At 46.1% G+C, this 26,073-nt stretch overlaps 1 protein-coding gene across 1 annotated transcript in view; it reads left to right on the forward strand.

The window, feature by feature from the left end:
- The first annotated feature begins 2,395 nt into the window (after positions 1 to 2,395).
- Positions 2,396 to 26,073, forward strand: part of LOC149327830 (proton myo-inositol cotransporter-like) — a 31,859-nt gene continuing 8,181 nt past the window's right edge. Inside the window, exons 1-8 of the mRNA XM_089564095.1 lie at positions 2,396 to 3,010; positions 10,011 to 10,170; positions 13,361 to 13,572; positions 15,375 to 15,483; positions 16,250 to 16,413; positions 18,748 to 18,859; positions 20,861 to 21,096; positions 24,544 to 24,696. Coding sequence (XP_089420221.1) covers positions 2,602 to 3,010; positions 10,011 to 10,170; positions 13,361 to 13,572; positions 15,375 to 15,483; positions 16,250 to 16,413; positions 18,748 to 18,859; positions 20,861 to 21,096; positions 24,544 to 24,696 — 1,555 coding nt within the window. The 5' untranslated portion in view covers positions 2,396 to 2,601. The remainder of the gene's footprint in view (positions 3,011 to 10,010; positions 10,171 to 13,360; positions 13,573 to 15,374; positions 15,484 to 16,249; positions 16,414 to 18,747; positions 18,860 to 20,860; positions 21,097 to 24,543; positions 24,697 to 26,073) is intronic.

Below are 26,073 nucleotides of genomic sequence, written 5' to 3' on the forward strand. Positions count from 1 at the left end.
ACACCTGTATTTCGTTTCTCGTTCTTTTCTAGCTTTTAAAAGTTCAGCTTTTCGTGCGAGTGGACTCCTTGTGATTAGAACGCGGTACACCTTATATCGATACAGGCCAACTTCAGGTTTGGTTTATGGGGTTTAACGTCCCAAAGCGACTAAGGCTACGAGGGACGCCGTAGTGAAGGGCTCCGGAAATTTCGACCACCTGGGGTTGACATCGCACAGTACACGGGCCTCTAGAATTTCTCCTCCAAAGAAATTCAACCGCCGCGCCCGGGATCGAACCCGCGTCTTTCGGGTCAGCAGCCGAGCACCATAACCGCTGAGCCACCGCGGCGGCCCAGGCCAACTTCAGTTTGTCCACAGCGTTCCATTAATAATGGGAGGATGGCAACTAGGAAGGTATTCACATGGCGTCATGGGCGCCATTTTGGTGTCCAACGCCCAACTTTAGCGGTGCAGGCCAGAGGAGGAGGACATAAGCCGATTAGACATGCGCTTCATCCTTTCGCCGTACGTGCTGCATGGACGAAAAAATAGCGACCACTGCGGCTTGAGGGCGCACCCCCTACACAGTGATTAAAAAGGTCAAACTTTGCCAGCATAAAAAAAAAAAACGAGTTGCTAAAACTTGGACTTCGAAGTGGTTTTGAGAGGAAGCGAGGAAAATTTGGCGCAACAGCAGATAATAGATTAAGAAAGGGCCGACGAAACTGCCAAGTCTTATGCTTTGCATCCTGCTTTTGATCATGCAACTGGATTTCACAAGGCATGGTGGGTGGCACATATCGTGCAGTTATAAAATTTCAAATCAAAATCCGGCCACAATCTGCGGCTATTTTCTGGAGATTAGCAGATCGTGGCGGCTCCTATACAAGCTTAACCAGCTGGAGGCACTCTGCAAGTCGAACCTCGTTATAGCGAACGGTTTATAACGAAATAAGGGATATAACGAAATAATGGCGATTCCCCTTGGATGCCCGGTCAACGCGGGCTGTAACGAAGCTACGACTATAACGAAGTAATCGCAGGACCCCTTCAACTTCGATGTAACGAGGTTCCACTGTATATATTTTGATCAGGTTTAAGCAATTCTTCGGAATTCCGCTATTATAAACGGCGTGACAATCCGCTAACTTGAAGATCTTGGCCCCATCAGATACCCGGAATTCGATACATGGCCCCACGAAGAGTTTCGTAACTGTAATGTTATCAAACAGCGATCTGGCTGGAAGAGGAGGCACCCATTTATTTCGGATCCATGGCAGTGTTGGTGGCGTGTGCAGGTGTGCAGTTGTGTGAGGCTGCGCCCGCACCACAGCTGCGTGGTTTGGGTTGGCGCACCGAGATGACCAAAACTCATTGCGCCATAGCGTAGATTACAATTGCGTTTTCGGGATCCCAACAATTGGTATGTGTATTACCAATCGCCAGCTGTAAAACTGAGAACTACAGTTCTAAATGCAAGAGTAAAATATTACAGGTGTTAAGTATGATTCGGTAAACCATCATGACAGTTTAAAAGAATCACCTGTTTTGTGACGTCCGCCTCCACAAGTATTACTGCCTCAAAAATAATCTTCCGAACCAATAAAAACTACTTTTTGATATTACTGGCTGGTTTCGCTGAAAGACGCTGACTGTATGTGTCTGGCTTGGAAATCCACATCGAAATTCAAAGCAACAGCAACAAAACTTCAAGTCGTTTGCACGAACTGCACGCTCAACGGCTGTGATATACGAAGCGTATGAAGGCCTAAAATTTAGTTGTTATTACGGCTAATTAACTAATATGGGCTGTATAGTTTGTTTCAACTTCCGTGGCTGGATATATAATTCATATATCTTCAAAGTATCTTTAAATTTTTCTCTTTAGTGAACGTACACAAATTGGCGGACATTTTAAATGGAGGACGAAGGTGGGCTGCGTACATATAGCTCTGCTGCAACTAACGCACGGCTTTGGCAGAGTATAGGAAAAGGCTCAATTCCCTCTTTCACTCTCTTGGTTTTAGAATCTGGAAGTCTTCACTCGCGCCCCCTACTACATGCTGTGCGCACGCGATGACACTTTCCACTTTGAACTGAAATAAAGGAACAACTTTGTAGTGCGGGCTTTCCCGCAATTTAACTCGCTTTGTGGAAAAGCTGCACTTTTGATTTCAGGTGTTGCACCCGCGAGTGTGGTGCGCCGTAATTAAAATGTGACCCTTCTGGCAACTCCTTCGTTCTCTTGTGTCTTGATATGGCAGTGAGCTTCCGTTATTTAATGTTATTTTTCAGAGCTTTTCATCGTTCGGATTAATCACATCGACTTTGCGGCCGCACACAGAACCCAGTCTGGGCCGACGGTGGCGCCACGCAGCGAGCACGCGCCGCTGACGCGCACTAGCCCCCTAGCGGCGCTTTCCATCTGCGCCCCTCCTGACAGAAGCAGTCGAACCTTGCGGGGAGCCCTGCAAGCGGCGGCAGTCGGGTGGCGGTGGAGTGGTATCGCTTAATTACCGCAATCCTTCAGTCGGGGAAAAGAGACGCTAACCTGGCTACGATCGAAACGAAGGACAGGAGGAAGCACTATTCAAGCTGGCGCGCGAGACCAAGTACGACATGAATGGCTTCCACAACGAGGAAGACGAAGAGCGCCGAAGCATCATAGCCGACGGCCCGTCAAAGCCCCCCAAAGTGCCCGTCACCCGCCTGCTAATATGCACCACCGTGCTTTCGGCCGTCGGGGGCTTCCTCTTCGGCTACGACACGGGCGTCGTGTCCGGTGCCATGATACAGCTGCGGAGCCACTTCCAGCTCAACTACCTGTGGCAGGAGCTCGTGGTTTCCGTCACGATCGCGGGCGCCTGGGCGTTCGCGATCGTCGCTGGCATGGCGACGGACGCGTTCGGACGCAAGCCCGTCATACTCGTCGCAAGCTTCGTGTTCACCGTCGGAGCCGTGCTGATGGGAGTAGCCTTCAACAAGGGTATGCTCTTGGGCGGACGCCTGATCGTCGGAGCTGGCATAGGTAGGTTTCACTTCTTGCACGCGCTCGCTATACTTACACGCGCGTTTCCAGCTGCGTGCGCGCGCTTAATTTCGCGAATCTGCGTATTGTGTGACGCTGAGTCAGACGCGTCTCTCGTCTTCAAGCTGTCTTTCCGCACTCGTGATCGTTCGAGACCGGAAACATAAAACGGGGTTTACGCCTGTCAGCTTCCATGCGCGCGTCGGTTCCCCCTCTAATTGAATCAGCTGCGCACCCAAGGCGCTTTGTATGGGAACACCCCCGAGACTGTGCTACGCTATCCCGCATTTTGCTGATGCTTTCGGACGCGGCGGGGTGCGTGGGTTAGCATATACGAGTTCGACATTGCGAACTGCCCACGCGGGCGCGAATGATTGGAAAGTAACACCAATTGGTAACGGCGATTGGAAAAGTACCGCGGCAACCGCTGTCAGGAACTTTTGAGTCACATATCTTTTCTCCCATGCTGTGATCTACTTGCAGCTACTGCTGTCGGCGAGTAATCGCGATCGCGCTTCCTACCGCGCAGCTGCATTTCAGTTTCCATTCGCCACTAAAACGCTTGCATTATGACCTTGCCATTTCCGTGCGCCGCACCTGTCGGCACTGCCAGCGCGCTGAAACATCACCCCATCGGGGTCGTGGTTGTCGAGCGAGCGATCCGTCCCTGCCGTGCAAGATGATACGCTGCATGCGAACAAGCAAGCGAGCGTCGTGATTCCATCGCGCGACTTATCGCGAATTCCTGTGGCGCGTGCCGAGATCATGGCGCAAAACTGCGGAGACAATGGAAACCCCCCTTTCGCTGCAGGCGGAAACCTTCGGGCGCTTATATCTTTAGTTTATCTCCGTGATTTCTCTGAAAAATAAACCTCGTGACCCAGTTTAAGAGCTTCGCGCATTCTAGCGGGCGTTGCAAGGCTGCACTATACCTGCCGCGCTATTGTCTTCGACCCGTCGGTAGCTATCTTTGCATTCATGCGGCTTTTGATTCGCGACATCCGCTGATTACTGGAACTCAGCTGGTGGAAGCTTTTGATAGATAACTGTGCTGGACAGGTGCCAAGGAAGAAAAATGTTACCTGCCATTTTTGATAAAGGTTTCCTAACGTCCAACTCGGGATTGTGTAGGAAGTGAATCTTTTGTGGGCATATCAGTTTCGAGCACTTACTCTTACTGTACTAGAATAAGACTTCATTTGTCTGAGTGGACTGAAAAATTCCAAGGAGTTTAGCCCATTACATGCAAATATTGTGTGTCAGTTTAAGGGGAAACCAGCAAAAATGTCAAGAACACTTGTCTAATCAAGAGATCGTCTACTAACCACATGAGAACTGTCTCTAACCATCAGATACGTTTAGTCACAAAATTTCACAGGAAATGACTCCTTCACAACCTTAAATTCGGGTAACTTCCAGTGCCAACTGTGTGGAATTCCTGTTGCTCAACGAGTTACGCCTCCAACAGATTGTGAATCTAAAGAACAATGCATGAAGATGGAGGATAGCTGAACAGGCTGAGACTCCATGAGATAAAGTCATCCTTTCATAAAAGCCAGGTTCCTCCTCAACCGCCTACAAAAGCACTACTGGTACAATGCATTCCAATAGCCGCCGCATGACTCAGTGGTTATGGTGCTCGGCTGCTGACCCAGATGACACAGGTTCGATCCTGGCTGCAATGGTCGAATATCGGTGGAGGCGAAATTCTAGGGGCCCGTGTGCTGTGCGATGTCAGTGCAGCACGTTAAAGAACCCCAGGTGGTCGAAATTTCCGGAGCCCTTCACTACGGCGTCCCTCATAGTCTGAGTCGCTGTGGGACGTTAAACCTCCATAAACCAAGCCAAGCCTGCATCGAAATTTGGCCGTGGCAGCCGGGATTGAACACACATTTTTTTAGTCAGCAGCTGAGCGTAGTAACTACTGAGCCACCGCAGCAGGTCATATACTGTTTATTGTTTAGTTGCCTATGAATATATTATCACTTTTTATTACTGTTAAGGGCGTTTTGTGCGCTGGTGCACATATGTGCTATATCCCAGTACACTACAGTCAACTCAGTTGTGACTACAAGCTTTCAGATGCTAAAACTATACTTTGGTTTATTGGTTTATTGGGGTTTAACGTCCCAAAGCGGCTGAGGCTATGAGAGACGCCGTAGTGAAGGGCTCCGGAAATTTCGACCACCTGGGGTTCTTTAACGTGCACTGACATCGCACAGCACACGGGCCTCTAGAATTTCGCCTTCAAGAAATTCAGCCGCCGCGGACTGAGCCACTGCGGCTCAGTGGCTATGAGTATGTGTTGGACTTTTTTCGATTTAAACAAACAGACAAAAAACAATAAACGTATGCTGAATTCAATTTTTGAAATGCGGTTTTATTAAATGAAAGAGGTCAGTATTCTTGACATGAGCGTCGCAGCTAACTGGCTCTCAAGAAGAAGTTACACTCAAAGAAGAGGAATAGTAACTCATAGAAGCCAAGGATGTGATGGAATGGACTTCCGTTTGATTAAGCAGCGCGGTTGTGCATTTAGACATATCGTTCCGCTGCCTTTCATGTCTGCAGACTGGAAGGCTCCACCTTATCGCCAAACTTTGTCGGTTAGCGTAGCGCTGTTCACTGTCATGACCTGCTTAGGGCAGTCTCTTGGTTAAGTGAGCACGTTTCTCCTTTGCATGTAAGGATGCTCGAAACGATGCACAAGCATCTCGAAAGGACGTCACGTTCTGGCTGCCACGAGGATTCAGCGGCAGTTCCATCACTGTTTTCAATACATAGATCACACTGTTTCCCACGCTCTTGTGCTACAGCGTGGTGATGACATGGCAAATCTTTTAGAAATCAACTTCAACCTGCGTTCGTGTTCAGCAGTTCTGTCGCACAACTTCTTTTAGTATTCCATTTTCGAAAATATTTCCTTCAACAGTAGGTAATTAATGACCATTAGTGCATTAAATACTGGTAAATCAAATGCTCGGGTAGACAGACCGGCATAGATCTGTCTGCAACTGAACACGCACAAAACGAAGTTTATACTTTTCAAGCCCATTAACAAACCTACTAAAGAAAGCATTACACTTAATTTCAGACTGGAACGCATTGATCAGCTACCAGCACAGAAATTTTTAGGTGTCTGGTTTAGTGAGGATTTATCTTGGACCCCACATATTAATCACCTATTAACCGATCTCTCTCGCGCTGTGGGCTGTATGAGCCGTATAGCTCCACTTATCCCTCTTTGGCTGAAAAAAGCTCTATACTACACTTTATTTTACTCACGTCTACTCTATGCAATATTAGTGTGGGGCACTACGACGAAAGGAAATTATGATAGGTTGCTCGTGCTGCAAAAATGCGTTCTACGTCTTTTTGAAAATTATAAAGGCAGAATAAGTGACTTATCAACCCAGCCACTATTCTTAAGACACAATATGTTACCGGCCAATAAAGTATACTCCTCTAAGCTGATGCAATTAGTCCACAAAGAAAAGCTTTACACTAGACTTTCAGGTAGGTCGCCACACTACAGCTTTCGAACTTATACACATACAACTAAAAGAATTATAACTAATTATGGTAAACAGGATATTGATTATCAAGTAATAAAGATACTTAACCGCCATGGACGCTACATTGATTTTACGCTAGCATGTAAGTCATTCAAATCAACTTATAAAGAATTTGTACAGATCACTGAAGATAATTTATACATATAGGTACCCGTGAGGCGTATGCAAACCTTTGGTTTCTGTAAATTTGCCCCGGTTTTCTGCCAGTGTCATCCATCACAAACGCTAATTCATGTCTTCACTAAAATGTGTTGTCGCGAAACCTAAGTTTTTGTGTTGTTTCACCGCGGAAGTTTGTTTAACCTATAACCATCATTCTGTGTTTATATGTATTTTATATTCTTCTGTCATTATGTGTACCGTTTCAACAGGAGGAAAACCTGTATATGTATTGAAGCTGCCCACTGCGAATTTCAGACGGGAGACGAGGCCTTGTCAGGCTCCATGCCTTTTGCCTTGTCTTCCACTTTCAGTTGAAAGAAAATAAAGTGTTTCATATCATATCATAGATAAATTCCAAGTGACTTTTGGCCGCACAGGAATACCACATTATATCCCCCCCCCCCACTAAAAGAAAGTGTGAGAACAGTTCACCGAATTATTAAAAAAGTGAGAGCTCAAAAGCCCAAGCCCTAGCTATGAGGCATGACACAATGGAGGGCCGTCAATTGATTCTGAGCACCTGCTCGCTAAAAAATTTCAGTATACAAAAGAAATAAAACACCTCTTTACTGCATGTACATGCTGTCATTTACCCTTGTCTTCCATGATGGGGGCCTTCTCGTCATTGTTATGTGAGTCACCCCGTGTGCAGAGTGTTGCGAAATTGGCTGCAGCATGCATCCAGCTGCAAAGCTTGTGATATGGAAACGGCACAAACTGGCGCTAGGAATAATGGTGGACGGCAATGGGGTTAGGCCTAGCTCTCAGCAGGACAGTTGTTTCGAGTGATTCAGGCCCTTGTGCATGCTTGCTTCTCACCAGTGGAAACCGCAGGACTAGAAGGGAGGGGGAAACACAGAAAAGAGAGGGGATAGAAAAAGAACAACAAAACTTGGCTCACTGTGCATATTCTAAGGCTAGCTACAGTGCAGATGTTCTCTTTGTGCAGCGTAAAAGATCCTTCCTGTGCAGTGACCTGACTCATCTTTTAGGAGTTGTATTTTAGTAGTTTGTACTTTCAGACCTGAAGTAAGGCGATTCTAGACTTGGTTTTCAAAGTTAAAAGAAGGACGTGCAATCCGTTAGTAAAAGAAGGCCGAATGTTTACATAATTTGTCACTTTTTGCTTGGGCAAATTATGGTGTGCACTTCGTAATAGTTACGCGAATTGTCTCAGAGGTATCAAATTATTTTTGTTTTGACAAATAGAAAAAGGCAGTCCCTTCCCTGTGAGCAGCTATGCGTAGTAATGGACAGGGTGCTTTGGTGCAGGATTTACTTGGGAATTATTTGCGATGCTATTAGGTGCGTTATATTGTAGGCTAAGTTTAGGGCACCCCATGCGTGGTTGCGCAGTAGCTATGGGGCTGCAACTGCGTTGAGAAGAAAGCATGGGTTGGAAACCTGGCCTCGGAGGCTGACACCTAGGTTGAAGGAGAATGGGCGTGAAAGAACGGGTACACGTCAAGGGACATTTAAGGGAAAATTAAGGGAAAATAAAACATTTCATAATATTACTACAAAATATAATACCACTAGTAATGCTCTAACTATAAAATAAAATAAAAAGGAATAATACTGTAAAATAAAAGGCTATGTGAAATAAAAGAAATAATGTAACTGTAAAATAAAGCAAATAATGCAAACTAAAAGCTAAGTAGCAACTATTTTATTCTAAGACACAGCAGTTCTCGTATTCACTATCCTAAAGTTTTAAACTTGCTCGGCTGCTGACCCGAAAGACGCGGGTTCGATCCCGGCCGCGGCGGCTGGAATTTCTTTGGAGGAGAAATTCTAGAGGCCCGTGTACTGTGCGATGTCAGTGCACGTTAAAGAACCCCAGGTGGTCGAAATTTCCGGAGCCCTTCACTACGGCGTCTCTCATAGCCTTAGTCGCTTTGGGACGTTAAACCCCATAAACCAAACCAAACCTAAAGTTTTAAACTTATGTTCTGCTCAGAACGGGTCCTTTTGCAGGGCGTTTCTTGCGCGACCCAGCATTCCTTCGCTTCTGTTGTACGCACTCCAGCACACTGCCAGGGTGACAGCATGCAGACTGACAAATCAAGAAGTGAAAAGAAAATTGATTGTCGAACACACTTTTACTTACGAAAAAAAGATAATAAAATACTCAATTGCAATACAAGTGCCAGCTAGGCCTTTTGATGAGGTGCTATTTTCTTGAACGCATCTTCCCACATGCCAGTGACTTTGCAGATATCTAAGCAGTGCCAATCACAGCATGATCAGTGAGCTATCTGATAATGATAGCTAGGCATTATATCTGGGAAAAGAAGTATGATAACATTGTGCAATTGTGGTGAACCAAAAGAAGGCCTTGCATGTGGCAATATGCAAGAGAGGAAGCGTTCAAATGAGTGTGGGCTGCATTGGTCTTTAGGACTTCAGGCATACATATGTTGGACCTTGGCTTTCCACACTGCAACTTGATACCAAAGAGCACATCTTTAGTGTTCAACCGGTAGTTACTCCAAAGTGGAGCTCAAGGCCTACTTATCACTGTTGACGTGATAACTTAGTCCCGGGCCATGCTGGCCATCAGACAAAAGTAACGCATACAGTTAGAGTGAATTCCACACTAAGCTAGCTGGGTCACCTGCTCTGTATTCTATTGCCTTAAAACCGTGCCCTCAGGCACAGGAGTGGCAAATTAATCTTGTAGCGGTTTACCTTGCATCCTCTAAAGAATGAAAGGATTGCCCTCATTAACACTTTTTTCAGGTTCGGTGTCGAAATAAAGACTCTTTTTGCCTTTCAAATGTGATCTGGTCATTCCGACGTGTCACATTATGCTTTACTGTACACACCAGGCTGTTCTGTGCATCCTGAATGCAGGTCCTGACAAATTTTTGTGTTTTATTTCTTTTTACTAGGATCTGGTAACTATGTAAAAAACACACATCACTCTTCCTAGTTTCCTGAATCGTACTCAGCGGCAGGTACTCATTGTCAGTAATATCAGACGTGTTAATCTTGTCCACTTCCTTCTACTCATGTTTGTATCAGCCAAACAATGTAATTAAAGAAGTGAACAGGAATCAGTGCAAGATTACTGTCCTTGCTTAAGTTTAGGAATAAGATTTTGGGAGTGGGTAAAAATTTTATGGGCGATGGTGCGCACACCATTTCAGTCATTCTTCTCGCTTTTGAGTGAGCAGTGGCACCACATAATTGGCTCAACATTCGTTACTTGTATGCGGCGTGTTTGCCCTGAGAGATGCGGTGTTTGTCTAACCTGACAGGCTTGGCGTCCATGACGGTGCCAGTCTACATAGCTGAGGTGGCTCCAGCCGAGCTGCGGGGGCTCTTGGTCACCATCAACCAGGTGTTCATCACAGGAGGGCAGTTTGTGGCCAGTGTGTCCGACGGCTTGTTCAGCCACGACACTGAAAACGGCTGGAGGTGAGTCCCTCTCTTTTTTTTTTACTTGTTGTTGTGAAAGTAACGCTACTGGAGCCCAGCTCGGCTCGTCGCGTATGCTCGTGGCGGTGCGGCTGCCAAACGACCTTGAGTCGCTGTTGCCTAGCAACCGCTTCGGCTGCGCTCCAACAGATGGCGCCGCGCCACTGCCGCCTGTCGCCTACACACCCACGGGGCACCACCCTCGCACAGGCGCTGGGTTTCACAGCTCGTGACAGCGTTGTGCTGGCCAGGGAGCTGGCACGAGCTAAACCAAACGCTTAACCATAAGCTAACACCATAAGCGTATTGGAAAAAATGGCACGTACGATCTTGTGCCATTGCATAGCAACTCTAGTTACTACCCGAGCTTACACGAGTTACTCGGGTAGTAACTCGGGTAAGCTCGGGTAAATTCAGACGAGCGTCGTGCCATCTGCGCGAGAGGTTGCTCGGGAAGAGCAACATGGGTCACAAAATCCCGACGGGTGGCTGGGACAGAAACAGCCACCTGCCAGTGCAGTGGCGCATCGCTTAACCGCTGCTCCTCTGCGCTGGTAGTGGTATATGAGGACTCGCCGGCATCTATAAATCTTGAGTAGGAATTACCAATTCAGCATACACGGGCATTAACCCACTGAAGATATCATGCCCCACCCCTAAGACGGAGTTTAAGTGCCCCCTACAATTGAAGAATGAACACCTGCTTTCGCAGGTCTACTCGCTTCAACTACGTTAAGCCCCTATCAATTTTTGCAATTTGGTTGCAGCGTTGGAAGGATAAGTGTAATGAATGCCAGCGTTTTTTTCTTGCAACACTGTAACGCTTTCACCAAATTAACCTGCTGCAAGGTGTGGTGCGAAATTGGTGATTGTGTGGCAGAATATTTTGAGGTGTAATTTTTCAACGTGGGAACATTCCTTCCTGTTTGGTGGGCAGTATCTTTAAACTCCGATGTTTTAGACACAATAGCAGTTGCCTGCCATCAGGATGGTAAGGATTGTGGCAATAACTGAGAGACATAACTAGTCATAAAGCTGTAACTTAAAACCTTAAAAAGGCAGTTTGCTGTCAGGGATGAGTATAATCATATTGTTACAGGTTCTATTTACAAAAGCTATTTACATAGGCAGGTTGACCTGAGCCTGGTCCGTTAGCGGCAGGATACCGAACTTCCTCTTTTTCTGTGTGCGCACTTCTTCGTTGTTCCTTCAGGGCTCACACGTAGCACGTGACAATATTGGCATATTCTTGTGGATCGTTCCCTGTGATGACAATAACAGAGGCACAGCTTGAGGTTTTGGCAGGAATTTGTATTTTAAATTGACAAATAAACTCAGGCCGCACCCAATAGTTGCACCGTGCTGTGTTAGAACTTCTCAGCTCTCCAAATAATCTGGCTGCGTCACCTGGAATTCATATCCTGCACTTTATGAATAGGGCTGAACCGAACAACTAGCCTTATTTTTGTTATTTTTGTTGGAAGAAACTTCAGATGACTTAACTTTTTTCTCTTGCAACTTGTCGTCATTTCTTGCGTGGCTTTTTTCTTCTTTCTCATCATGTTTTCAAGAAGGCAGGCTGCCGCTATGCTGCTGTTGGTAGCGCTGTTCCTGGAAAAAAGCAGTTGCTGGTATCTTTGGTTTGGTATCACCAGTGTTATTTTATTGATAATCATTTAAAACCACCTTAGTGCTCTCAACTGTAGTCTTGACAAATTCTATACATCTTTGTTAATGTCATGATCATTATTACCGTTGCAAGTACTGTAGGCAGAGCGACTGTTGTGTCCGTAGAGTTGCTTGGAAATACTATACTAACTCCACGTAGTGTCCCCAATGTCAGGATTTGCAGACTCCATCTAGCATTGGCAAAGCAAAGCTACCGTAGGTTTAAAATTGTTCTGCTCTGTTTTTCAACACCACAGTCCTGTGTCTGTTTATTTGGGCAAGGAGCTTTCAATTGGCACAAAAAAATATATGCGACAAGTGTCAGTAGACTGTACCTGTAAAGCATTAAAGCAGGGTGAGACGGAAACTCTAGAAGCACTCTATAAAATTTCTGGAGCAAAAACCTTATTCCTGAATGCAAGCCAACAATTTCCCACTTTGTGCTTCCATTATTGCTATAGTGGCTCATTGGCTATGGCATTCTGTCCCTGAGTGCATTATCACAAGTGTAGTCTTGGCTGCGACAGTTGGATTTCAGGGGAGCTGAAGTGGAATAACTCTGCTGTACCTAGATTGCTGTGCACATTGAAGAACTGCCTCTGGTCTTAATTTAATTTAATCTGGAGCACTCCACCATGGTGTGCCTTGTTAACTGGTCATAGCGCGTAAATGGGCTTGGGCAGGGCATGTAATGCGAAGGCAAGATAACTGCTGGTCCTTAAAGGTGTAGTGAAGAGGAATCTGAACTTGTCTTTTTGCCGCGGGAAATCAGTCTACACATTCCGAGCATTCTTAGAAACTTCGATTTATTGCCCTGTGTGGCCTATTTACCTAATTAAATGGAATTAACGTCCGGCTCCCGCCTTTTTTAAAAAAGTTCTCCCGCGTACGGTGGGCGGAGTCGACCAACGCGTGGAATGCCTTTCACCCAGTCCCGTGGCGGCCTGCCGCTCTGCCATTGGCAGAGTAATACGTAGTAGTCCGTAGTAGCAAATAGTCCGCGTGTATTTTTATTTCTGTGGGCTTATTTTGCGGCTATATTATCTGAAACTATTTATTCATGGAAACCTAAAAACAAAAAAAGCGAAAGCAAAGTCTCCACGGAGCTTGCTGAAAGGCATTCCACGCGTTGGTCGACTCCACCCACCGTACGGGGAGAATTAAAAAAATAAAGACGGGAACCGGACGTTAATTCGATTTATTTAGAGAAATCGGCCACACAGGGCAATAAGTCGAAGTTTCTAAGAATGCTCGGAACGGGTAGATCGAGTTCCCACGGCAAAAAGACGAGTTCAGATTCCTCTTCAGTGCACCTTTAAGGGTAAGTAGATTCCAAGAGAAGGCAAGCCTGGCAGGGGGCGGCAGAGAGTTAGGTGGGCGGATGAGATTAAGAAGTTTCCGGGGATACGGTGGCCGCAGCTGGCAAAGGACAGGGCTAATTGGAGAGACATGGGAGAGGCCTCTGCCCTGCAGTGGTCGTAGTCCGGCTGATGATGATGATGATGTTGTTGGCCCTCCGCAGGTACATGCTGGCCCTGGCCGGGGTGCCGTCCCTGATCCAGCTGGTGGGCTTTCTGGGGATGCCCGAGTCCCCCCGCTGGCTTGCTAGTAAGGGTGCTTACCAGGAAGCCATTGAGGTGCTGCGTCGGTTCCGCGGCCCCACCGCCAACATTGAGCCCGAGTTCGATGCCCTCAAGGCCACCTGCCTCGATGTGGAGCAGGACGAGGAACACTGTGAGCACCCCTCGTTTCATTCATTCATTCATTCATTCATTCATTCATTCATTCATTGGCCTTTGTTGCTTTACAAATGTACGCAAACACTGCTCGGACCCATAGCCAACGGCTAGTCATGGGTCCAATAGAAAAAGGTATACAAGCATGCAGGCAACAGTATACCAAAATAAGGACAGTAAGTTAGTATAAAGAAGGCTATACATCACTCTCAACACTTGTAAGAGCATTGACAAAAGAAACACATATATTGCAGATTGTATAAACTAAAAACTTACAGATCAAAGAAAACGCGTAGAACTTACACAAGAATTAAGGCATCACAAAAAGCTAGGGGAAAATAGCTGGTAAGTATCTACAAAGCATCACAAGGGTACAACACACGAGAAGAGGATGAAATGATTTCAATACACACTTTTTAATTACATAACACTTTTAGAATAGACGTAAATGTATAAATATATAAAAAATAAAAATAAAAAATAAATAAATAAATTGTAACGGGGGGTTTGTTACGAGGTACTGGGGCGACGGGAACGGCAGCGGCAGCAGTCTGGGATCAGGTCAGCAAAAGACACACAAGCGTTGCGCTGGCAAAAACTCTCGAGAACACTGTCACCTCGTCTTCGTCTTTTCAAATCATCAGACGCATCTTCTTCTTTATCCTTACAAAATAAATAAATAGATCAAGGTATCAGGATTCGGCTACAACAGCAGTACAGCAGTAGTTTTGTGGGCTGGGATGTGGCCGGTCTGCTGATGGGATTTGTGCGTGACACGCAAAAGGTAGACTAAGGACAGGGCAGCATCGATTGGTGGGAAGGAGAATGGAAGGTGTACAAATGAGGAGAGAGGAAGGCAGTAATGCGGATTACAGAGCTTGACGTCCTAGCTGAAATGAAGGTAAGGGAGCGGATGTGCGCTTGGTGTGTAATGCGCATAACAGATAACTGCTGATCCCTTATAGAGGCATCTCTTAATGAACCATGGAAGAGTATAGCTAAGGGCAGCAGATTCTTAGATGGGGATCAGATTAGGAGGTTTGCTGTGATATCTAATGGCTGGTATTGGACAGAGCTATCTGTGAAGGCTGGGAGAGGTCTTTGTCCTGATTAATTTAACCTGGTGGTGGTGACAGCGATTACTGGGCACACCAAAGGCTGCCAGCGATAGTGATGTTGGGCCATGTTTTTTTTTTTACCTTTGAGGGGATCAGTTGTGAGGAAAAAAAATGTGCATGCACTGAAGCCTGTAGTGAGCTGAGGGCTTTTGATTTTATGCTTGTGATGACAAAGGCAGTAGAAGACGTGGTGAAGGAGAACCACTTGTGCCTTTCCCTGTCTACCATCGTCTTTTTGTTACGAGGTCCCTCATGTGAAAGGCACAGCTTGTGCAGAGCTTAAGCTCTGGCACTTACTGAAAGGACAACCAAGGCATCTAAGAACAGGCAGGGGTGATGTTTCTTGATGAGCTATCAAAATGTCATATTAACGTTTGATTTCGTTGCAATGGAAGCAGCGCACCTGTCAGATTATAGACGCTCATGGGATTTGTACAGTTGATCAAATTGGTCACAAATGGCCTTGGTTAGGTTAGCTGGAAAGTTCAAATTAAGCAAAGCCGAAAAAAGCACATGCATTGCCGTCACCTTCCATGTGATGAAGCTAGAGAAGCTTAAATAGTTGATCTTAAGTCAATATAAATCTTTTGTATTCTCTCATAGAGTGATCAGTTTGTAGAAGCTTGTGAAGCCTAGAGAAGTGTTCGTGTTTTTTACTCATTTTCTTCCCTCTCTCACATAGCTGGGCCTGTGTTGATTCAAGTGTTGCGCAACGGTTCGCTTCGCCTAGCGCTCATCGTGGGATGTGCTCTGATGATGTTTCAACAGATTGCAGGCATTAATACTGTCATGTGAGTAGAAGTGTTCGCACACTTTACCCAAAGTGCTTACCGACTTCTGTTGGCATGTCAGATATTCTTGCATGGGGTTTTCATTAGGGCATCTCAGTTGCCTTTCACTATTCCATTAGGTTGTTGCAGTAGTGCTAAGCCAAGCAGCTCAAATTTTTCTGGATCACTGCATTAAAGCATGTGAATGGCTTCTAGGCTGAGTTGCAGGTTAGTCTTGTGGTTATACATTGCATGCCAGTTGCTCAGAAAGGCCTGCAGAGAGTGTCAAGAAGCTGCCGCGGTGGCTCAGTGGTTATGGCGCTTGGCTGCTGACCCGCAAGACACGGGTTCGACCCCGGCCGCAGCAGCCGAATTTCAATGGAGGCGAAATTCTAGGGGCCCGTGTACTGTGCAGTGCCAATGCGCGTTAAAAAATCCCAGGTGGTTGAAATTATCCGGAGCCCTTTACTATTGCATCCCTCATAGCCCAAGTCGCTTTGGGACATTCAACCCTCATAAACCAAACCAGACAGAGGGTGGGCTAATGCTTGCAGTATAAACATTCTACCTTAATTGTGATGGACGGTAGGTGGCGGTGGCCGACCATCTATCAAGAATTTTCTTGCAACCCACTGTGCAGAATTATAATTCCTTGCAGTGTGCAGGCTTTCAGGGAGTCCGCTAGGGTCAGTGGCGTGCCCGATGTGATGGCCTGCCTCAAGTTAGTGGTATGCTATACACATAGACAGCATGGCTGCATGTGCCACTGCTGCGCGGTTTCCCGCAGGTATTATGGCGCTACAATCATCCAAATGTCGGGAGTGCACGACGCGTCCAAGGCGATCTGGCTGGCTGCCGCAACGTCCTTTGTCAACTTTGCCTGCTCCTTTGTCGGCATGGGCCTGGTGGAGAGGATTGGCCGTCGTCTCCTCACCCTACTCAGCCTTGCAGGTGAGGGCCCTCTCAGAGAGGGAGAGGGGGTGTAAAGAAAGGGAAACCACTGCTTGAGTGTGGTGCCATGCAGGTGGAATAAGTGTGGAGGTGGCCACATTAGGCTTAACCATATCGGAGATGAAAGCACTCTACCAAAGTTTATTTGCATAAGGTGGCTGAACGGAAAACATGAGCATAGCTGGCTCCTAGGTTCCTCTCTTCTAAACTGGCACTAATTATGGTAGGGCAATTGATCTTCACTCTTGGCAAAGTGCTTTTGGCCTAGATCAGCCAGCATAAAATCAAGCATCTTGTTATGCATTGGGGTTGACCTGTCATGGTAGATCAGTGATTATGGGCTTTGGCTGCCAGCCCCAAGGTTGTAGGGTCAAATGCCAGCCACAGCAGTCATGTTAAGGCGGAGACAAAATCCAAGACACCCGTATGCTGTGCAATGTGAGTGCACGTTAAAGAGTGTTTGAAACTAATCTTGAGCTGCCCACTGCTGCACCTCGCACAGCCTATGTGAAGTTTCAAGATGTTGAACCCCGCATAGCTTACTATAACACTTTATTCTTATAATGAACAAGGGAGGGGAAAACCTCAGGTTGCTTGAGCCAACGTTTCGACAAGAGGACTTGTCTTCGTCTGGGCAAAGCCATTGGCAGGGATTAAATAGGGCCTTCGCTCCGAGGAGGAAGGCCCCGGGGGTGGGGAAGGAAAGTGGTGTGAGAGGGGATGCGTGTCAGGAAGGGGAGGGAGGTGAATCTTGATTCGTTAAGCTGCAATAGTGGAAAAACTTATATCCACGGGGTGTGTAATGAACAAAGGCTTTGAAGGGGCTGCAACGGGGGGGAGGCGCTGTAGGACCTGAAAAACTCAGATAAGAGGATTAGTCAGCGTGGTACAGGGAAATGAGAACAAGGCAAACCTATTTTGACTATTTTGTTTGCCTTCTTCTCATTTCCCTGTACCACGCTGACTAATCCTCTTATCTGAGTTTTCCAGGTCCACCCAGCGCCTCCCCCCCGTCGCAGCCCCTTCAAAGCCTCTGTTAATTACACACCCTCGGGATATAAGTTTTTCCACTATTGCAGCTTAACGAATCAAGATTCACCTCCCTCCCCTTCCTGACACGCATCCCCTCTCACACCACTTTCCTTCCCCACCCCCGGGGCCTTCCTCCTCGGAGCGAAGGCCCTATTTAATCCCTGCCAATGGCTTTGCCCAGACGAAGACAAGTCCCCTTGTTGAAACGTTGGCTCTAGCAACCTGAGGTTTTCCCCTCCCTTGTTCATATTGTGATCGCCAAGGACCATCTACCACACCCTCTCTCTACCATGGACTTTATTCTTATGTTAGACATGAATGAGTACACACGTCTCCATTGAGCCTCGTCATCCAGTAGAATGCATCATGAATTCTCAGCATGTTTAGGAGACTCTCCTCTTGGTAAATAGAATGAAGTGAACTAGCTAAGCACGAGTGCTTTTGTCTGCCTGTCAATTGGGCTGTTGAGTCGGGAGATGTCTTGCAATTCACTAGCCTCAAATATGTGCTTGGGTGTTCAGAGTGATTTTTGTCAGCATGGAGAGAGAGTGACAAGTGCATCGGTTTTTGAGATTTTGGTGGCACACGTTGCAAGTAATGCTATGAGTAACAACATGTGCTACTTGGACTAAAGCCAGCTTTAAGAGAGTACACTTTATTGAGCAGGTTGAGGGTTAGCCCCTGAGTGGGTAGCGGGCTTGCCGTACGAGGGCCACCTGGTCTTGCAGCTGGTCCAAGGTGAGGCAAGCGCTCCCTGAAGAGGGGGTGGGTAGAGGTAATTAGGTGATTGTAGGGCAAACGGGCCTTCAAAGAGAGACAGTGGGAGAGGTTGGCATAGTGTTCTGGCCAGTTGGGACATGAAGGCATGGCCTGCTGACAGTGTGGATTGGTTCTAGCCAGTGTATAGAGGATGTTAAACTGAATTTTTCCTAGGAAGCGAATGGATGAGGTGGAGAGTTTGGGGTGGGGTGATGGAATGGCCTGCTTATTTTCTCGAACGTTGTCGTCATATATATTAATGTGCTTTCAGTATATTGAAGAGTCTCCTGTCTGGATAACAGGTATGGTCAAGGATTCACAAGTGAGTGATGTAAAGTTGTGTGCAGAAGCTGATCTGTCAGCTCATTGTCTACAATCCCAGCATGACCCGGAATACTCCCCATAGTAACTAATCTGCAAGATGCTGCGAAGTTGACCCCCTTTCCATCTTGCCTGCACGAAGAGCTGATAGGGGCACTGACTGTACTCTCCCCCATGCCAGTCTGGAGTAGATGGGCAAGCTGTGTTGTTTTCGTTTTGCAGGTGTGATAGCAAGCCTTTCAGTGCTTGCAGTGGGCTTTCAGTTGGCTGACATGGAGTCTCCTTCGGTGGGACCTGGCGCTGTCCAGTCAGCTGGTGTTTGTGGCAATTACAGGTAATAAGTTACGACATCCTGTGGGCTGTTACGATGGTCTTTTATCAGCGTCCAGCTGTTGATTATACATCGTGTCTATGGTTCTGGAGTCTGTGTGTCGTACGAGGGTGGCACTGGTGAACACTCTCAAGGTTAGTTTGCACGCAACATAAATATCCCCGAATGTAGATTGGACAGCCTGATTGGATGTGGAAGATTGGATGGCGGCATGTGGTTGTTTTTCTTCTACTTTCTTAACAATTAATTTTCAGCTATAAGATGCTTGCACTAATAGTTTCCCATTAATTAACACTAAAAATTAGAAAAATAAAGTCATCCTCCTATGCTTTCCTTGGTTTTGACGACTCTTGGCTTCCTTAATATGTGTTTCGTAATGAGCTCTTCATTTCCAACCTTTGTCTGTGGGTTTCAGGTTTTTTTTTTTTTTTTTTAGTGGAGAATGGAAAATACTAGTGCCTATTTGTAAAGCTCGGTTTTTCATTATCTGCTTTCTGCTTATGCAACTAGATTCGACTTTTTATCGTAAACCTTTAGGAGAGATGCGAATTGTAGAAGTAGTAGTACTTGCACTCATTGGGATAACCAGCAGCTCCATACTGCTCTACTGTTGCAGTTTAATTAGGAATTTGTAATCTGTTCTTTTCCCTCAGAAAAAGAGGAGAGTAGATACTTTTTGTTGCCAACTATGTCATTGACCATGCTGAAAACAAATCCGAAGCGAAGAGCTCTCAAAGCAAGCATGGCAGCTTTTTCCTTAGTGCGTGTTCTTTTTGTTCATTGAATACAAGTAAATGATTTTTTGTGATCGTCCACAAGTTTGATTGAGTCTTTGCATGTTTGCAACATTATTACTTGGCATATGCACTAAATTGGTCTACTAACAAGTAGAAAAACTTGTGTAATTTATGACTACTCTGGCTGTATGTTACTTTTTTCTGTAGTGGGCACGAATTTTTGCCTAGGTCACTCTGAATCTTGAGTGTTTTTCATCTTGTTGTATTGGTAGCAGACTATATAGCATTGAGGTTGGATCATCTGGTGACAAGCTTTCATGCATTTTTGCACCACCTGTTCATCGATTTTCTATGCAGTGTGAAGTTCCAATGTCAACTCTAGAAGACAGCTTACATATGTTGCGGAAAGGTGCTGTCTGCTACACTGAAGTCATAATTTTCGTAATTATGTAATCTGCCTTTTCTATTTTTGTGGGCTTCCTCCTGTGATTTGGTGGAAGAAATTGTATCATAGTAGGATGGTTTTAAATTGTTGTCGAGCTTGAACTGTGCAGAGGGTAATTTACTGGTACTGGTTGCGTAAATGCGCAAAATGCAGAAATACTGAAGTGTAGCACTGCAGAGCGGTCTTAACAGAGAATACCACTTGCATTGTTGAATGATTTGCGACTTATAGGGGTTCTCACCTACCGCCGCCTTGTGATGGGGAACCCTTAGTCTACACTGGAGATGTGTAAGGATGCCTGGGAGGCATAGAAGTAAATATGACAAGAGACAGGTTATGCATCTAGTCACGCCGATAATTTAGACTTGCTTTATGGATGTGCACAAACCTGAGCATTTCATGGAGAACCCTGCCTGTTCATATTGCTATTTAGTGCATGTGTTACACTTGCTTGCAGTGCTGGACATTCTATGCAGCAGTCTCTGAACTATTTTACAACACCCTGAATGTGCCTGGCTGAGTTTGCATATGTACTTAGATAACTACACGTCACCCTGAAGAGTATTGCTATTCAAAAAAAGTGGTTTGACTACAGAGCACAATCTTCAAGGACCCTAGGAATGTCTTCACGAATCCTAAAAAGTTTTCGGCTTCCAGTTTGAAAACAGCTGCCAAAGCTGATAAGTGCTCATGCGAGACGGTTGCGAGGAAGGTGCATTGGTTTGTTCTTTGCCTTGTCTAGCTGCCTGGCCTCGCATAGCTATGCAGCTGTGTGTAATTGTGACTGCCTGATGCGAGCTTGTTGTGCTTCCTGCATCTCAGCTCGTGCTCTGCCTGTACTGGGACCTCTGAGTGCGGCTACTGCTACATCCCGGACGTCCCAACGGCCAACTCCACCTGCCTGCCGGTCAACCCCAGTGACCTGGATGTGTCGCTGGTCGGCAGCTGCCAGCACACAGCGGGCACCCCGTACGTGTGGGCCTACAACTGGTGCCCCAGCCGCTACTCCTGGATGACTATCCTGGGCCTGCTCCTCTACCTGTTCTTCTTTGCCCCCGGTACGCACGCAGTGGCTGTCCGCGTTCTCTACTGGTGTCACTGGTTACGGTATAGCAAGTACAGTTTTTGCCTAAAGTAACCAGGCTGCACGATTTGCTTCTCACTTGTACAGTGGCGCCCTCACGGCTTCTGTAAAACTGGAAATGTTATGAAAAAAATTACAGCTGATTTAGCTTACTTGGCCAAATGCAAAGTACGTACGATAAGCATGTCGCATTTCATTTTGCTTTTGGTTCGAGGCTAGGGTTACAAGGTCAGGCTTCAGACATAAAATGGTGAAATCAGTAATCGGTACCTTAGTGGTAGCGCACTATAAAATTTTGGGGCCACTTAATGCAACTTAAGAGGGCACTACGATAGTGGTGTGTTCTGTATCCATTGTGCATGGACGGAAGTTAATGAGGACAATGACATGCAACGCACAGTATAAGAGAGCAGCAGTTGAACACGAGGCGAGATCAAGCTGCGGTGATAGCATAGTGGTCTCGTGCAGTGGCCAGTGAAGCTGATCTGTTCGCGTCGCCGCATGTTTGAAACACAGGCGCGGCAAGGGCCGTCCTTATCTTACAGAGATTTGGAGCTTGAGAGGTGGTGTAAGGGCCCCACTTTACGACTGAGATGCAAACCATGCAGCCTGGTTAGTTGTGGCAAAGGCAGTACAGTGGTGAGCAGCCTTGTCTAGAGCGCTCGGGCGGTGCACTTCCTTGCAAACAAATCGAGATTTTGTGGCAGCCTCTAGGGTCCAGCTGCAACGCTTGCACGGAAGTAGCGCCAGATAGCCTCGTAAACAAAGCAGGCACGAAAACTTTGCCCTGTAATGAGGGGCTGCTCTCTAATTTCGGTTTTTGTTACCAAGTGCGCACTGCTCAAGCGCTCTAGACAAGGCTGCTCACCACTGTACCTCTGGTTACACTGTTTCCTATCGAAGGCTGTTCTGTTCACATGTGTTGGATGCTCAACTTAAGCTATCATAGATCACAAAATGCTCTACCCTTGTAGAGCTACAGCTGGCACAATCAAATTAGAAGATGATTTCTAGAATCTGTTTGAGTTCATTAAAGCAACGTGTGGCTAGCTGCAGTTTTTACTGTTGCATGCCAGACTGTCAAGGCTGGCTAAGTGGTGCATTCCAGTCACAAACTACACTCACATGAAGCGAGCTTCTAACACTTGGCACGAGCCAATCTTTGTGGCATGAGCTTCCAGTTTGGCGCCAACAGTTTGTAAGATGGAGTATAGTTAGGCCACTTATTGCCTATTGTGTATCAGGCAGTGCTGTTTGACAAGTGTTACTAGTTGTACCATCAAGGTATTGCAACTTACACATTGCACCATCACAGTATCAGAAGTACAGTTTCTCTCTCTCTTTTTCTTCTTGTTTATACCAATGGCATAATGAATTGGTTATATAGTATATATAGGGCATATATAGGTTATATAGGCATATATGGTTATATAGAGAGCGTTTGGCCATGGCAATGTACTTCCCACGGAGTGAGGGCATCATGGCACGCAGGCAGTCTGGGACATCTGAGAGCGGCAGACACGTGACGTGGTGGCGTAGTCACGAGGCCAATAGTTGGCGGAGGCTAATGGATATCGAGGACGATGAAACGGTGCTCTGTCAGATGGCGTAAACGCTAGGCTTGTGAGTTGCGAGAGGAAGCCATCTTTTTGAAGTCTGGACTGTGAAGCGGCGCACACGAAAAAAAAAAAATTGAGTGTGGCTATGGATGTGAGAAAAAAGCAGCGAGGACCGCTGAGAAAGGAAAGGCAGTAAAGAAGAGCAGTGAGAAGTAGGGAAGGGGAAAAAAGTGGCAAATGCTCATAGCATTGGGCAATCTGAAGAGCGTAGTAGGGGCGACACTGCATGGCAGGTTTTGCCACGCTCATTCGTGTGGCATGCATTTCTGAACTATTATTTAGGGGTGTGCGAATATTCGAAATTTTCGAATATAATTCGAATATTATATTTTTAATATTCGTATTCGATTCGAAATCCAAGTATTCGTGTTGTTGCGAATATTCGACTCTACGCGAATATTCGTATCTAGCCGAATATTTTATTGCGTTCATTTCGGTCCGCAAGTTCTATCGACAGAAACATAGCAACATGGCGGCGCCCAAAGCAATGCGTAACGTTGGGCCATGCAGTAGCTGACTGCGCTGGTGGTATAGTCAGAGCTGTGCACGAAATGCCTCGCAATACGTGCCAGTTCAGTGTCGAGTGAGAGGGCATTTTCTGGGGCTGGAGAAGCTGTTTCAGCTAGAAGGGAACTACTCCTGCGTGACCATGCTAAGCAGCTGGTTTTCCTTCACGACAACCTTTTATGTTCATCCCAACAACGCGCTTTTGTTCTTATGACAAGCTAGCCTTAATCAATGCTCTGTACTAGCCATCTCCTCTGATATTTCCACTGTTCTAAGAATAATGTTCGAGACTTTGATACTTTTTTGTGCAGCCACACCAACCTTTTGTGTTTATTTCATCACTGATAGTTGAACTGTAATGTTCTTGGGTGCTCAAATAATGTTTGGTAGTGGTTAAATGCGTCTGTCCTTGATTATTCGATATTCGGAACCAAGTATTCGTATTCGATTCGTATTCGAAAAATTTGATATTCGCACACCCCTACTATTATTTTTGAATGACACTGAGGCCCTTGGATGACTACGCTGCGTTCACACAAAGCTAACATTTTTGGACACAAACTCTTCCCCTATATTTGTGTAAATAAGGTACTTCCGCAAGACTTGCACAAAATAGAAAACGTGACAGAATAAAAGTGGATTGCTGAAGATGGTTCGTTAGCTCATAATGGGATTAGTAAAGCAGAAAGGAAGATATTTTGCAGTGTTTTCTTCCTTAATCAGTACTGTGTTTAGTGAGTAACCAAATTACCTGACAGTATCCATCCTCGCAGCCATGTCATCTCCTACAACTGATGTACTGTACACACTTGCGGGAAGGCTGCACATTTAAAAAAAAAATTTGCTTGTGAATTTTAAAAGTGTTGCCTATACACGAATTAAAAAAAAAGAAAATGAATAACCATATTTTTTTTTTAATCATCTAGTTCGAAACGGGGGTGTGGCCCTCACATGAGATTATACAGTAGTAATGACACTGATATAGTAAAGATTCTTTCTGTTCTGGACGGCTTACTATTGAGCACTTTTACATATATACATACATTCATGCCAACTAATGCCACAGGTTACACTTGCATGTTTGAAAAAAATGCACACTTCGGAGTCAGAGTGCTTCTGTTTCACTTTGGAATATACTATTTTTGCCTTCTCCTTACCCATGTGTTGTCTACATTACCATTACACTTGTGGAAAGCACACAAAGGGAAGAGTACCTTTGGATTTGAACCAGCATGCATGGCTAGAGTGTCTCACCTTTTCTTTTTCTTTTTTTGTCCTTCGCGCACCACTGGCAGGTCTGGGAGCCATGCCGTGGACCATCAACTCCGAGATCTATCCGCTGTGGGCACGCTCCACCTGTTTCTCGGTGGCGACATCTTTCAACTGGGCCTTCAACCTGCTGGTGTCCATGACTTTCCTCACCCTCACGGAGGCACTCACAAAATACGGTCAGTGCCTTGCTTTTTTGTTGGGAAAGCAACACTCCGACAGCCAAAGCGAGACCTCGGGTGGAGCTATGCTGACCTTGTTTCGATTGGTCGAAATGGTCGTGACGTCACAGTGCACGAATTTCAAACAGGGCCAATTGTACTTTGCAACCAGTTAAAGGGATCGTGTAGTGGTGCTCCAAGTAAGTTGGACTGAGTTTCGTTAATTGCTTAATTACCCAATTAGCCTAATTAACAATTCTAGTCAGACCAGGTAAATAAATAAAACCGAGTAGGGAATTGGTCGAATTGGGGAATCGAACCAGCGTCTCTGGAGTGGGAAACGAGCACGCCCCCTGGTTTGGAATGAATATTCGGTCACTCCCATCTTCCTCACTCCCATCTTCCTCACTCCCATCTTCCTCGCTCCCATCTTCCTCACTCCCATCTTTCTCCCTTGGGTTCCTTACAGGGAGGTTCAGGTGTCCACCCAGATATGGGAGACAGATACATTTCCTTTCCTCAAAAACCAATTTACCCAGGAGCAAGGCATAGAGCCCAAGAGGCGATGGCGTTCTGTGGACTCCCTGGCAGCGTTGCAAGACAGCGTCGTTTCAAGACAGCGTCGTTGCAAGACATCGTCGTTGCAAGACAGCGTCGTGTTCCACTCTTAGAGGCAAAGCTTATTAACACCTTAACCACACTTCAGTGACACAAGCAGCAACACCGCGCTTAAGACTTTCGCCTCACCGCACTTTAGCTCAACAGAGTGCCCCCCTGAATTTTTTTTAATCTCCCACATAGGAGGCATTGCCAGGCGACAAATGTAAATGAGCTTTAGACTTTAGAGCAAGAGTGACGTGGAGAGAATATACTGTGCTTCCGGAGTGAGGGAGTTTGGCAGCTTATTCTGCCAAATGTAGTGCATTCTGTGTTTGTTTCCTTCAGCACATTCAGAGGAGCCTGTCCCTTTAAAGCAAGAATACATTCTCTAGCGCTTGTACAGCGTAGTCCACTTACAACGATATCGAGAAATTCGGAAAAGATGGTCGTTATAGCCGATCATCGCTATATCTGGAGTGCCATAAAAATGGCTGCCAAACGTACCTTTGTAGCTCCTGACTCAAGTTTTACACTTGCGCTGAAGAACAGTAATTGCAGGACCTACGATTTGAGAAACAACGTGTTTATTTGTGACGTTTAACAAGCACCTCAGGCATTAAGTGCTCTAAAGTAATTTGAGATGGGCACTTGCTTGCGTGGCAGTTGCAGTTTCACTACTGCAGTGTGCATTGCATCCAGCTGCTGTGCGTACACTGGCGGCAACCCTTTCGCGTGCATAAAGTTGATGAGAGATTCGATCTTGCACAGCGTCTTGCGGTGCTTACGCCAACTCAC

Source organism: Amblyomma mixtum, chromosome 10 (genome assembly GCF_055824585.1).
Source record: "Amblyomma mixtum isolate Tamu chromosome 10, ASM5582458v1, whole genome shotgun sequence".
Classification (NCBI taxonomy): domain Eukaryota; kingdom Metazoa; phylum Arthropoda; class Arachnida; order Ixodida; family Ixodidae; genus Amblyomma; species Amblyomma mixtum.